This window comes from Cucurbita maxima, unplaced genomic scaffold (genome assembly GCF_002738345.1).
Source record: "Cucurbita maxima cultivar Rimu unplaced genomic scaffold, Cmax_1.0 Cma_Scf00053, whole genome shotgun sequence".
Taxonomy (NCBI): Eukaryota; Viridiplantae; Streptophyta; class Magnoliopsida; order Cucurbitales; family Cucurbitaceae; genus Cucurbita; species Cucurbita maxima.
This window is the reverse complement of record NW_019272069.1, coordinates 566,208-579,293: the sequence shown is the minus strand read 5'-3', so window position 1 is coordinate 579,293 and position 13,086 is coordinate 566,208. Positions and strand designations below refer to the sequence as shown.

General features: G+C 37.7%; 2 protein-coding genes and 3 non-coding genes across 8 annotated transcripts; 4 read left to right on the top strand and 1 right to left on the bottom strand.

The window, feature by feature from the left end:
* The first annotated feature begins 229 nt into the window (after nt 1-229).
* Nucleotides 230-301, top strand: TRNAM-CAU. Its single transcript has one exon. It is a non-coding gene; the product is annotated as a tRNA-Met (tRNA).
* Nucleotides 302-424: 123 nt separating this feature from the next.
* On the top strand, nt 425-496 carry TRNAM-CAU. Its single transcript has one exon. It is a non-coding gene; the product is annotated as a tRNA-Met (tRNA).
* A 121-nt stretch (nt 497-617) lies between these two features.
* On the top strand, nt 618-689 carry TRNAM-CAU. Its single transcript has one exon. It is a non-coding gene; the product is annotated as a tRNA-Met (tRNA).
* A 252-nt stretch (nt 690-941) lies between these two features.
* On the top strand, nt 942-5,200 carry LOC111471543. Of its 4 annotated transcripts, XM_023117264.1 has the most exons (5): nt 1,100-1,809; nt 1,911-1,986; nt 2,163-2,218; nt 2,317-3,800; nt 4,626-5,200. In XM_023117264.1, exons 3-5 carry the CDS (start codon nt 2,208-2,210, stop codon nt 5,027-5,029), a joined length of 1,899 nt encoding a protein of 632 aa, XP_022973032.1. In that variant the 5' UTR covers nt 1,100-1,809; nt 1,911-1,986; nt 2,163-2,207; the 3' UTR covers nt 5,030-5,200. The 4 variants fall into 4 exon arrangements, with proteins under 4 accessions (XP_022973031.1, XP_022973032.1, XP_022973030.1 ...); XM_023117263.1 differs by lacking the exon at nt 1,100-1,809 and adding an exon at nt 942-1,059 and having other exon boundaries at nt 2,163-3,800; nt 4,626-5,029; XM_023117262.1 differs by having other exon boundaries at nt 2,163-3,800; nt 4,626-5,029.
* Nucleotides 5,201-6,593: 1,393 nt separating this feature from the next.
* LOC111471553 (hydroxyproline O-galactosyltransferase HPGT1) lies at nt 6,594-11,244 on the bottom strand. Its single transcript, XM_023117280.1, has 12 exons — nt 10,812-11,244; nt 10,659-10,722; nt 9,889-9,938; nt 9,614-9,798; nt 9,231-9,294; nt 9,069-9,141; nt 8,825-8,948; nt 8,086-8,173; nt 7,939-7,989; nt 7,365-7,436; nt 7,165-7,277; nt 6,594-7,036 (listed from the first exon to the last, which is right to left on the bottom strand). The coding sequence occupies exons 1-12, from the start codon at nt 10,922-10,924 to the stop codon at nt 7,014-7,016; spliced, it is 1,020 nt and encodes a 339-aa protein (XP_022973048.1). The 5' UTR covers nt 10,925-11,244; the 3' UTR covers nt 6,594-7,013.
* Nucleotides 11,245-13,086: the final 1,842 nt, after the last annotated feature.

The following is a 13,086-nucleotide window of genomic DNA, read 5'->3' as shown; positions in this document are numbered from 1 at the left end:
AAAAAAAAAAAAAAAAAAAAAAAAAACTTCAAAACTTAATCAAAATTAAATGCTTGAAATAAATGAGTTAAAATTTCAAAAAAGGAAAATTTTCTATTAAATCAATTAATAAAAATCGAAAAACTATTTAGTTAACGATAAAAGAGAGAAGCAAATAATTGTGCTATTTATATTAATTTAAAAATAATAATATTATAATTAAACAAAATAAAAATAAACATTTCAACAAATCAGAGTGGCGCAGCGGAAGCGTGGTGGGCCCATAACCCACAGGTCCAAGGATCGAAACCTGGCTCTGATAGAGGAAGGCTTCCAAATCCGTCAACGTTATCCCAATATATTTATGCTCGAAATACGACGTCGTTTCCATCATCGATATGTCGGTTAATAATGAATTAATTATATATCAGTTGCATCTCAACAAATCAGAGTGGCGCAGCGGAAGCGTGGTGGGCCCATAACCCACAGGTCCCAGGATCGAAACCTGGCTCTGATATAGAAAGGCTTCCAAATCCGTCAACGTTATCCCAATATATTTATGCTCGAAATACGACGTCGTTTCTATCATCGATGTTGGCTGATAATCAATTAAATATTTATCAGTTGCATGTCCACAAATCAGAGTGGCGCAGCGGAAGCGTGGTGGGCCCATAACCCACAGGTCCCAGGATCGAAACCTGGCTCTGATAGAGAAAGTCTTCCTAAAATCCGATTACTTTTTCTATCTCGAAATACGACGTCGTTTCCAACATCGACATATCGGGATTGAAAATCGACATGTCGGGTAATAGGGAAGGAAACTAGTTATCAATTGGTTGTTGGATTGGATGGCCCGCGATATATCGTATGGAAAAATAAAATAAAATAAAAGAAATGAAAATTTGAAAAAGAGAAAAAGAAATAAAATTGATTGAACAAAAACCCTAAGAACAGAGCTTTTGAGGTCTCTCAAAAATCTCGCGATAAATCGATCATTTTTTTCCTCTACTGCTAACCCTCCGCTCATCTCTCCGTCGAGAACAACACCACCCAAATAACCAATCTCTCTCTCTCTCTTCTGTAAGTTCCCCTTAAATTTCTCGTTAATTTTCTTTCGTTTTCCTCCCCCACTTTTCCATGTCTTCTTTTCTTACTTTTTTCTGTGTTTTTCAGCTCTATTTTAGTTCATGCCTCCCGATTTGTTTTACAATTCCACTTTTCTGCTTCTTTCACTGTCGGGAGAGAATTCAGTGGAAAAAGGGTGTTCGGATTTTTCAATTGATTCCAGTTTTCTGCTTCTTTGGCAGTCTCTTGGTTCTTTGTGGGATTGTTTAAGTTCTTGGATGATGATCCATATTGGAACTTTTGTTTTCGTTTTATGATCTTTTGTTACTTCAATTTCATGGATATGTGATTGCTAGTTTAATGTAAGGGGGGGTTTCTGACTTGTTTGGCTTCTGAAAAAATCGATGGAGGGAAAATGGGGTGTTCTAAAATGTTTGGAAAAAAGTAAAAAAGTAGAAGAGGTTTTGATTTGATACTCATAGTTGTTTTTTCAGATCACTTGGTTTTGCTTTTAAAGTTTCTCTCTCAAATACGAATGGTGTGGCTTTAAGTTCATACCAACACGTAAGTTAGTTGAACATTGCTGAGAGAGGCAGAGGCATTTTGGAAGATCCCTTTTCTTGAGGAGTTTCAGTCCCATCAAAATAAGGGACAAAATGATTTCAGGGAATATATATGTTTTTTTCTAAATAATCATGTTCTGTTTCTCTCAAATTCACAAGCAATCAGACATGACACCAGCTGGTTTGATAATGTTAAGGAAAGGTCTATGGTGTTCCACATTTTAGATCCTTTCTGTCTTGTTTTATTCATCTATCTTTTGTTGTTTCTATGCTAATCATGAATTTTCTATCATGGCGTCTCAGCTGCTTATTACTGTCCTTTTGGTTTGGTCCTCGGTAGGTTGGCTTGCCGGAACATCAGAACACATACACATCCTGAGTGAGTTTGAAACTTTTTTGTTACCAATACTTGTTGCCAAACTAGATTCTTGTGTTATTATCCTTGTATACGTTCTTTCGCTCGTTGTCGCCTTTTGTGGATTCTATAAGTTTTTGGCATGTTTTTCCTTGGATGACGAACCACATCAGCTGTTTGATTCTCGTTACTTTTCGCAGTGGTCCGTGAGAAAGATATTTGTTGGGAGTATGCTGAGAAATTAGATGGTAACAAGGTGAAGTGTAAATTTTGTCTTAGAGTTTTGAATGGTGGGATTAGTAGATTGAAGCATCATTTATCTCGATTGCCGAGTAGAGGTGTAAATCCATGTAGTAAAGTGAGGGACGATGTTTCGGATAGAGTTAGAGCCATACTAGCAACTAGAGAGGAGTTTAAGGAAACGTCGAGTGGGAAAAAGCAGAAGATAGCTGAAGTCAAGACTGTCGAAAATGCGCCATCAATGTCGACATGTAAATCTGTTGTTTCAATGGAGGCCCCGTCTCCAATCGCCAAAGTTTTTCCAACGGTTACTCCCATGGCTCCCCCATCATTACTCAACCATGAAAATGCTGAGAAAAGCATTGCTTTGTTCTTTTTTGAGAATAAGCTAGACTTTAGTATAGCTAGATCTTCATCGTATCAGCTAATGATCGATGCAATAGGGAAATGTGGCCCGGGATTTACGGGTCCTTCTGCAGAAACTTTGAAGAGTACATGGCTGGAAAGGATCAAAACTGAAGTGAGCCTTCAGTCGAAGGATATTGAGAAAGAGTGGGCTACCACCGGCTGCACAATCATCGTAGACACGTGGACCGACAATAAATCAAGGGCTTTGATAAACTTTTTGGTTTCATCTCCATCCCAGACCTTTTTTCACAAATCGGTCGATGCATCTGCATATTTCAAGAACACAAAGTGCCTAGCGGATTTATTCGATTCTGTGATTCAAGATTTTGGACATGAAAACGTAGTACAGATAATTATGGACAGTAGTTTCAACTATACAGGCATTGCTAATCATATCCTTCAGACTTATGGAACTATATTTGTGTCTCCTTGTGCTTCTCAGTGTCTGAATTCAATTTTGGAGGAATTTTCAAAGGTAGATTGGGTAAACAGATGTATCTTGCAAGCACAAACCATATCAAAGTTTCTATATAATAGTTCCTCATTGCTTGACCTGATGCGAAGGTTCACGGGCGGTCAAGAACTCATTCGAACTGGGATATCGAAACCCGTATCAAGCTTCCTGTCTCTGCAATCTATTCTGAAGCAAAGGTCAAGACTGAAGCATATGTTCAACAGCCCTGAATACACCACAAATCCTTATGCAAATAAACCACAGAGCATTTCTTGTATTGCCATTATAGAAGATAATGATTTCTGGAGGGCAGTGGAAGAATGTGTAGCAATTTCAGAGCCTTTCCTAAGAGTATTAAGAGAAGTGTCTGGGGGTAAACCTGCTGTGGGATGTATATATGAGTTAATGACTAGAGCAAAAGAATCAATAAGAACGTACTATATAATGGATGAAATCAAGTGCAAGACGTTCCTCGATATCGTCGATAGAAAGTGGCGAGACCAACTTCATTCTCCTCTTCACGCAGCAGCTGCGTTTTTGAACCCGAGTATTCAGTACAATTCAGAAATAAAGTTCCTTACTTCCATTAAAGAAGACTTCTTTAATGTTTTGGAGAAATTACTCCCCTTGCCAGAGATGAGACGGGATATTACCAATCAAATATTTACTTTCACAAAGGCGAACGGGATGTTTGGATGCAGTTTAGCTATGGAAGCACGAGATACCGTTTCGCCTTGTAAGTTTTCTGCTATTGAATCTCTCAACTCCTTGCTGATTTTAGGTGAACTAAATCACTAGATCCAGTCATGGCATTTCCAGTGTGAAGAATTTTGTACACTAAAATGCTTAGATTTAGCAACTACCCGAACGTCGAGTTCGAATCCTGCATTAGGAATTCCTCTACTTAGTTCCAAATCCGAATATTATGAAACAGCTAAACTTAATTTTTACTTGAACGGTTCATATTTTCAATATACTTGTTTTCATTGTCCTGAATATAGTTAACGAGTGTATTCACTGCTAATGTGAGAACGAACCATTTTTTATAAGGGGGTGGAAACCTCTCCTTAGCAGACGCGTTTTAAAAATTTTGAGGGAAAGCCCGGACGGGAAAGCCCAAAAAGGATAATATCTGCTAGCGGTAGACTTGGGTTGTTACAGCTAAGGTGTATTTTGTGTTCTGTTCCTTTTTTTTCCTACAACTGCTCAACTGTCTAGAATGCATGGTTTTCTTTTCTTCCTCTTTTAGTTGCTCATTCCATTAAATGAATATCATTTTGGAAGCTCTGAATTAGGAATGTAGGCGTCAATACTCTTGAGGGCATGGTTTAGAATCGATATCTATTAATAGAGGTTTTAGAACGAAGAACTTTAGTCCTTCGTTTAGGAATAGTTCTAAATGGTCGATGACTAACTTAGGTATAACTCAACTGGTTAATGCACATGTTTTCGACCAAGAAGTCAAAAGTCCGGATCTCTCCTAGCTATGATGGCTTAGTAAATCTATTATTGTTCGACATTCATTTGTTTTGACAGAAGCTCACCATTTGATGTGTTGTAGGGCTTTGGTGGGAACAGTTTGGTGACTCTGCACCCGTGTTACAACGAGTAGCAATACGGATTCTCAGTCAAGTTTGTAGTACTTTCTCTTTCGAAAGACATTGGAGCACGTTTCAGCAAATTCACTCCGAAAAACGGAATAAGATCGACAAAGAAACTCTCAATGACCTCGTCTACATAAACTACAATCTCAAGTTAGCTAGACAGATGAAAACAAAACCCCTGGAATCTGATCCTATCCAGTTCGACGACATTGATATGACTTCAGAGTGGGTAGAGGAAAGCGAAAACCCGAGCCCGACGCAGTGGCTCGACCGATTTGGTTCTTTGGATGGAGGTGACTTGAATACAAGACAGTTCAATGCTGCCTTATTTAGTGCAAGTGACCACATATTTAACCTGTGAGAGCGAGCGTTTGAACATGCTTGTAACCCTCTCCAGTTCTTAGGCATTGTATGTATTCTCTTGATAAGAGGCATCTTTTGCTGTTTTACTTCCTTTTGTTGTATTGTAGCATGAAATTGTTCCCTTGCTTTGTTGTATATAAAATATAAACTAAGCTTAGGTATTTATGCCTTCCATGGTTTAATCATAGGCCTACTTTCACAAACTACCTTTCGAGTCCCGAGTTTTCAAGAAATGGGTTCGTTTGGTTTCAAAAGTTATACGATGTACCTTAAAATGTAGTTGGGACATGTAGACATAAGTAAACTAAAACGATTTCTTTTTTCTTTGAGTAATGAAAAAATAATAGAAATTTTTATTTTTATTTTGTAGTAATGGAAAAAATAACAAAAAGTAGCCGACGTTTTAACGTATTCTTGAAACAAGAAACCAAAATGGTACGTTTTAAATTTTCTCGAATAAAAGAAGAAAATCTTCGTGGTCAGGAATTGGGTGGTCACCTACCTGGGATTTAATATGTTTTAAATTTCTTTGGTATCTTAGGTAGATAGTCGCCTGGTGAAAATAATTGAGGTGCTAGCAAGCTGGTTGTGTCCTGGTACCTTTGGGAATGTGGGGAGAGGGTTGCATGGGGAGAGGGTTGCATGGATTAAGTCTTGCAACATGCATAACCCTCATGTTTAGCTTCCATATTTGAAGTTGAAAACTTTGAGAAGCTATTAGGGATAAGTCAGAGGAAGATTAGGATTACGTTCCCGTTATGTTGTGAGGGACACATGTGAGAGACACATGTGCTATAATGGCCGGAACAAAAATATGTATACTTAATATGATTTATAACATATTAGATAACGTGTATAAATGTAACAGCCCAAGCCCGCCGCTAGCCGATATTGTTTTCTTTCGGTTTTCTCATTTGGGTTTTCCCTCAAGGTTTTAAAATGTTTATGTTAGGGAGAGATTTCCACATTCTTATATAAAGGAATGCTTCGTTCTCCTCTCCAACCAATGTGGGATCTCACAGTCCACCCCTTTGGGGCCCAGCATACTTGCTGACACACCGCTCAATATCTAGCTATGATACTATTATAAAAGAATGTTTTGTTTTAAAACCTTGAGGTGAAATTCGGAGAAAAAGTCCAAAAAATCTACTAGCGTTGGGCTTGGACTTGAGTTGTTATAGATAGTGTCAAAAAATTTGTAATACTTCCAACTATGAGTCTTTGTATACGACAATAGTGGCCTCTTGGGATTGTAAATGTCATAAAGAATATTGTCGTTGATAGTGTCAAGTTACTAGTGGTCGATGTGTTATAACAAGTTACCACCTTCTTAGTAGAGATTCATAAATGAAACAAACTGAATGTATCTAAAGTGGCTAATCAACCATTTAAACAAGCGAAGAGTTGGATTTCTGTTATTCTTCTTAACCGTCCAAGTCCACCGCTAGTAGATATTGTCCGCTTCGCTGTCAACCTCAAGGTTTTAAATCGCTTCTACTCTTATAGTCTAATCACATTCCGAATCGTTTGATTTCTGTTATCTGTTAACATAACAGGGCAAATGAACAACAGCACGAGAGTTTTGCTCCACAAGAGAGTCATCCTCGATTATAGGTGCTTCATAAAACAGTGCCTTTAATAATCTACATTTCTCAAAGGTCCAACTAGCCTGAATGAATTAACTAACATACATCCGGATGTGCTAAATGAACGCCAAAATAACAGATAAGAACGTCTGTATGATGAAGTGAAGTCTAAAGAATGAAGAAAATACTGTTATTGCACATCTTACAAACTGTGAACCTCTGGTCAGTCTCTCGAGAACTCAGCGTTAGCGTAAGAATCTGAAGACAGCGTCCGAAGAGCTAATATTATTGTCTTTCGCCAAGCGACACACACGACATCATAAACATATAAATTAGTTCTGTGTTCTCTTCAGGCTGGCACTTCCCCTTCCCATCAAGGATTTTCAAGCAACACAATCAGACACCTGCGCAAATGGCTCCTGAAAAGGGAGAAAAAACAAAATGCAACTTGCTAAGAACTTGGTACTTATAGTGTTAATGTTGAAGTTTTGGGGGTTTGAAGATTTCCAATTCTGATCTGTTGTGTTAGAGATAGAGGGAGACAGACCAGCAGACCAAGAAGAGCAGCAAAACTTCCCCTCGTCAATGTATGTGGCATCGAGCCCGATAAACCAGGAGCCAGCAGTGACATCGTCATGGGCGTAAGAACGGAGAAGAGATCTGCAGATTGAGAAACCTGATGTAATCATGCCTGTTGAGCTATGTAAAATGCAGACAAGACGATGGATAATAAGCAGAAACACTTGCCTGTTTATTGAAATGAACTTGGCCAGAGCTTTTGATATGACATACATTTCGCCGGAAGCATGACGGAAGTATCTGTATGTGTTAGACAAAGATGGCAAATTTTATTACAAGAACACAAAATTATGAAAAACAGCCATAAGGAAGTAAAGAAAACTTTCACAAGAGATGAAATTATGGTTCACAAATCCAGTTAGGATCACCGAGTCAATGTTCGGTTCAAAACGATTTTCAATATGTGCATTTAGCAAGTGTTCTTTTACTAAAGTACTCAATAAACAATAGGTTTTCATCCTACACCATTAGAGTAGTGTTTTTCCACAAATACTTTCTCAAATATATATGCATATATAAGTAGTTTCTAAGACAAAAACACTTTTAAATTGACTTTCTCTATATATTCTCCAAAGACCAAAACATGATAAACATAATAATCTCGAGTGGAATGAGTTTTTGACCATGGAAAAAGTGGAAGAACACCCCAAACACAGTCTTAGAATGTTCGGCAAAGGAAAGAATCTAGCAGAACGAATCAGTAACATTAATTTTCGGCGTATACAGATGCAATATAACTTACGCTTTTTTATCACCAAATTTCCACCAATCTGGTTCATACCATTTGTGGCTCCTGAAAAGGTCCAAATGGAGAAAGATGAGAGATTTAGTTTCATGGTCAAATGTCCACTACCTACGTTAAATGTCTGCTGATTTACGCCATACTCACGGTTCTGAGAACACTTCACCAGATTTCATGCACCCAATATAGACACGAGGTTTGTCCAGGTAAGAAGCAAGTGTGCTCCCTAGGACATCTGCATAGAGCAAAAATAATTACAGATATGATTAGCTAATGTATACATTTTAGCTCAAAAGTGCCATACGCCCGAAATGGGAAGAAGCTGAGAATAGCTTCACTTCAATGGGAAAAGTAACGTTGAAGGTACAGTAATAGTTGTGTTTTATAAGAAATAACACAATTGAGGGCATTTTGTTTAGGAAAAAAGGGTCATGAAAATAAGACCAAACCTAAGAAAATGAACCCTAAGAAAAGAAAATTACAAGAGAATCATTGTTAATGACTTCAAACTTCAAACTTCTCAAGACTTCTCTAACCTCTTAAAATTTTCTTCTTATTTCTAAAAAGAAAAGCAAAAGAGCCAGTCTCCTCAACAATGCTCCCGTCTTCAAATAGATGATGCAGAACACCTTCCATTATGGTGCGACTGTCTCAACCAACGTCGTATTGCATTAATTAACTCACTTTCAATACAAAGAGATATAGCACCGGCTAATCAAGAAAATTTGATATTCATCTCACTAGTTTTTTTACTTCTTGATTGTTTTAGCATGAGGCATGAAGTTTCATTGACAGACTGATTTTGTTTCTTACTTTCTCGGAGGATTTTTACATGCAAAGCTAGATGGATTAACGGGAAATTGTTCATCTCACTAGTTGTACTAACCAATATTTATGTAAACATCATCATTGACTTTGGCGTAAAATTCAGCATCCCATCTATCAACTGCATAAGCAAAAAAAAGCTTGGCCTTCTTTGATAGCTCCTCCGGCGCCTCCACATGGTCATTCTGTAAAGAAGTAGGCTAAAGAAAATCAACTAAATTTTACTCAGGTAACAAAAATTGCTTCCCCGAGAAACTGATGATTTTGATGCTGAAGCAAACCGTCTAACAATTAAGAAAACATACATGTATAATGAAATCATTATATTGTCCGTTTTCATCGTCAATGGCCCTGTCTAAACTGTCCCCTCGGTTTGGACTACAAGAAAGCATACAAAACCAGCCATTAACATACAATTGAAAATCAGAATATTAGACATAAAGAGAAAAAATGAATAGAAATAAAACCTTCTTCCAATGACAAATCTAGCAATTATGCCCTTTTGTTTCTCCATTTTTCTCAAAGAAGCACCTGCAAATAAAGCTCTTAGGTTTAAACATTCAATAAAACAGCGTTAAGAAATGATTTTAATATACACAAACATAAACTATATTTTCAAAATGTAGCAATCAGAAAGGGGGAAGACATTTGTTTCCCTGCCATGAGAAAGTACAATGAGGAATTACAGAGTCACAAAAACCGATCTTTCTCACACCATAACAAGCCCTCCAGTCTTAATTGTTCATTCTTAAACCTGATTTTTCTTTGTATATTCTGAGGTATACAGAACCTCAATCCTAGCAATTTGGCATGTGAATAACTTCGACGACAGGGAAGAATAATGCATTACCAGTTCCCATCCATGCTTTACGAATTGCATCTCTGTTGGTTTTGCGGCCAAATCTGGTGATAATTCCAATTACAACCAAGGGGACCTTTGTTTCGTTAGTCTCTCTTGAATGCTTCACCATAAAACCCTCCTGCCTAGCAGCAGCCAAGTCCATCTCAAGAGCCAACAACTTCTTCTGTTGTTCCCTATAAAAAAAGTAGAAATATTACAAGAGATTGGGGCTGTGTACTTAAAATTAGATAGTTTAAATCCAATCAAATGAAAATAAGTACTACCTGCAAGCTATGATTTTTAATGTATCATCCACTGAAATTGCAGATTGTCCCTGTACAGGTACCACGGATCAATTTGAATAATCCAGAGAAGACAAAAGTAAGCAACTGGATATGAAATCAACAAAAATCACAACTAGATCTGCAGCGAAAAGAAGGGGCGTAAAAAAAATGAATTCAAAGCCAAGATCTGTTAGCTACTATTGCATTTTTTGGCTAACCCATAGCCTCATTGGTTCATTTATGGCTAAATCATCCTATGCTATATTCTCATTGTGATGATTCAACATCAACAAACAAATTTTGATTGATTTAAATTACCATCCAGAATTATGATCCAGGTATCCACTCATACCTTGTAACGAAAAAACCAACCAAAAACCAAAACAATTTGTTGGACCTTACTTGAACAAGATCTGTTCTATAGGTTGTACAACTGTGTCCTTGAGTTCTAACAAAACAACAACAATCTTGATGCAAAAAAGCACATAATGTATTATATTTCAAAGACCATGGAATTATCAACCACTGTTTCTTCCCTACGCACACTGCCATGCCTTTGAAGGATATTTATATCAATTGAATTGTTAATAAAAATCATTCCAGTTAGTTTAATAATTGAACCGCTGCTCGAAAATTAGAAGCTGAAATTCAGCTTAAGCTCAGACAAGTGCAAGTCGGAATGTAGATGCTCAAAAGTCGCTTACAAATAATGTTAACTAAAAATTCCAGAAATCAGTAAGCACCATTAATGGCTAAAGCGGCTTACCCACCTGACCAGTTAACCTATCCAGCTCTTTAATCAAGTAAACCCTGTTCTCCGCATCCTGCCATAACCTGCAAATCATCCAGAATTCAAATTGATCCGTAACCAAATATCGAGGGAAGAAGAAATAGTGGAAACGATGGAATCAAAGAGAACGAACCGGCCAGCGACATAGATTGAAGCGAAGGTAGCGAACATGGAGAGCAGAAGTGTGGGAATTCGGGATCGAATAGGCATGCTCGAAAGCCGAGCATTCGATCCCTTACTTCGCATCTTCTCAGCGACTGATAGACTTCGTCTTCAGCCTTCAAACCCCCAAAGCAATCAAACCTGAGGCATTTACCAGATCTTGAAGATCACCAAATCGACTCTGAAACTTCGGAATTGGAAAATGATAGGCAGAATCAATTGGATTTCGGAATGGAGCGCTGAGAGGTGGACGAGAAATTCGATGAGAGAAAAAGGAGAAGATCGATTTAGCGGTTGGTGAAAAATTCAGTACCATTCAGCGATTGGGGATGAACAGATTGAAATTATACATTCAAAAGTCTCATTATCAAATTTGGTATGTGACAAAAACGCAGGTAATTATTCAAACTAAAAAACAAAAACAATTTAAAAACATCTCCAATTCCAAAAATTCAGTTTCAAATTTTAACTTCTATCACATGATGTTCTCTAGTGAAACTAAAAATTTTGATATTAAAATAATTTTTGTGAAAATAATAATTTAAAATTTTAAGTAAACTTGTAACCATTTTGTTATCATATTGGTATTATGATAGTTATAAAATTAACTATCTAGTTTATATATTTTAAAATTTATAACCCTGACCGTGCTAACTTAAGATTCGGAATCAGCCCACGTCCATGCTTTCGACCCATACCACACATGTGGTCCAACACCTCTAAATGGTTCAACAAGCGCAACTGCAATCGACCCACGACTGTATCCCAACATCTTTAGACACTGTGATTAAAATGTTCAATACGGTTTTGATATGGTAACTGTGAATGTTTGATTAATCCACCACACCCAAATGGTGGTGAGAGTTCTCTTATTTATAATCATTTACAGAATACAGAAATAAGGTAAATTACAAATAATAAGGAAATAGCTATAAAAGGAAAGAATAATAAATGAATACAATATATTTGCATTTAGTAAAAGGGAAAATATGGTAACCCGTAATGTAAGGCAAATATCTAGATATTTGCCTTATAATGAACGGTCAACTATCCTTAACACCCCCCCGCAAGCTGAGCGTCGGATTTGAACGAACATGAAGCTTGGATCTGAAAAATTCAAAGAGAGGTCGAGAAATACTCTTTGTGAAGATGTCAGCAACTTGGAGATGAGAGAGTACATATTGTGTACGAAGTTTGCCAGCGATAACAAGTTCTTGAAGGAAATGATAATCTAGTTCAACATGCTTGGCCCGCTTGTGAGAAACAGGATTAGAGCTCAAAAAAATACCATTTTTGTTGTCACATAAGAGTAAGGGCTGCTGTGAAATAGGGACCTTGAGGTCATGCAAAAGATGCGTAACCCAAAGAAGTTCAGCAGCAGTTGTGGCAAGAGCACGATACTCAGATTCACAGCTGGAGCGTGATATAGTAGGTTGTTTTTTTGGCACTCCAAGAAATGAGATTGTTACCAAGATAAATAGAATAGCCGGATGTAGAACGACGAGTATCGGGACAACCAGCCCAGTCAGCATCCGAATAAGCGACTAGCATACTAGGAACAGTGGATGGACGAAAGATAAGACCAAAGTGGAGTGTTCCTTTGACATAGCGAAGAATACGTTTGACAGCAAGAAAGTGATCTGCAGTAGGGGCATGCAAGAATTGACTGACAGAATTGACAGCATAGGCAATATCTGGACGCGTGATAGTCAAGTACTGAAGGGCGCCAACAAGAGATCTGTAGAGAGTAGGATCAGAGAAAGGAGAACCATCAGCAGTCAGGTGTTGAGAAACAACCATGGGAGTGTGAACTGGTTTGCTATCGAGCAACTGAGCACGAGTAAGAATATCTCGAGCATATTTTAACTGACTGATAAAGAGACCATCAGGAGTGGGTGAAGCTTCAAGACCAAGAAAGTAACTGAGAGAACCCAAATCTTTGGTAGCAAACTCAGAATGAAGCTTGCGAGTAAAGCTGTTAATAAGAGATGAGTTGTTGCCGGTAACAATAATGTCATCAACATAAAGAAGCAAATAGATAAGGTTAGATTGCTGATGAAAGACAAAAAGGGACGTGTCAGCGCGACTACAAGAAAACCCAAGTGTGAGAAGAAATGAGCTAAAACGCTGAAACCAAGCACGAGGAGCTTGCTTTAAGCCATAGAGAGCTTTCTTTAATAGACAAACATGCATAGAAAATCGAGGATCAACATACCCAGGAGGTTGTTCCATATGAACACGTTCAA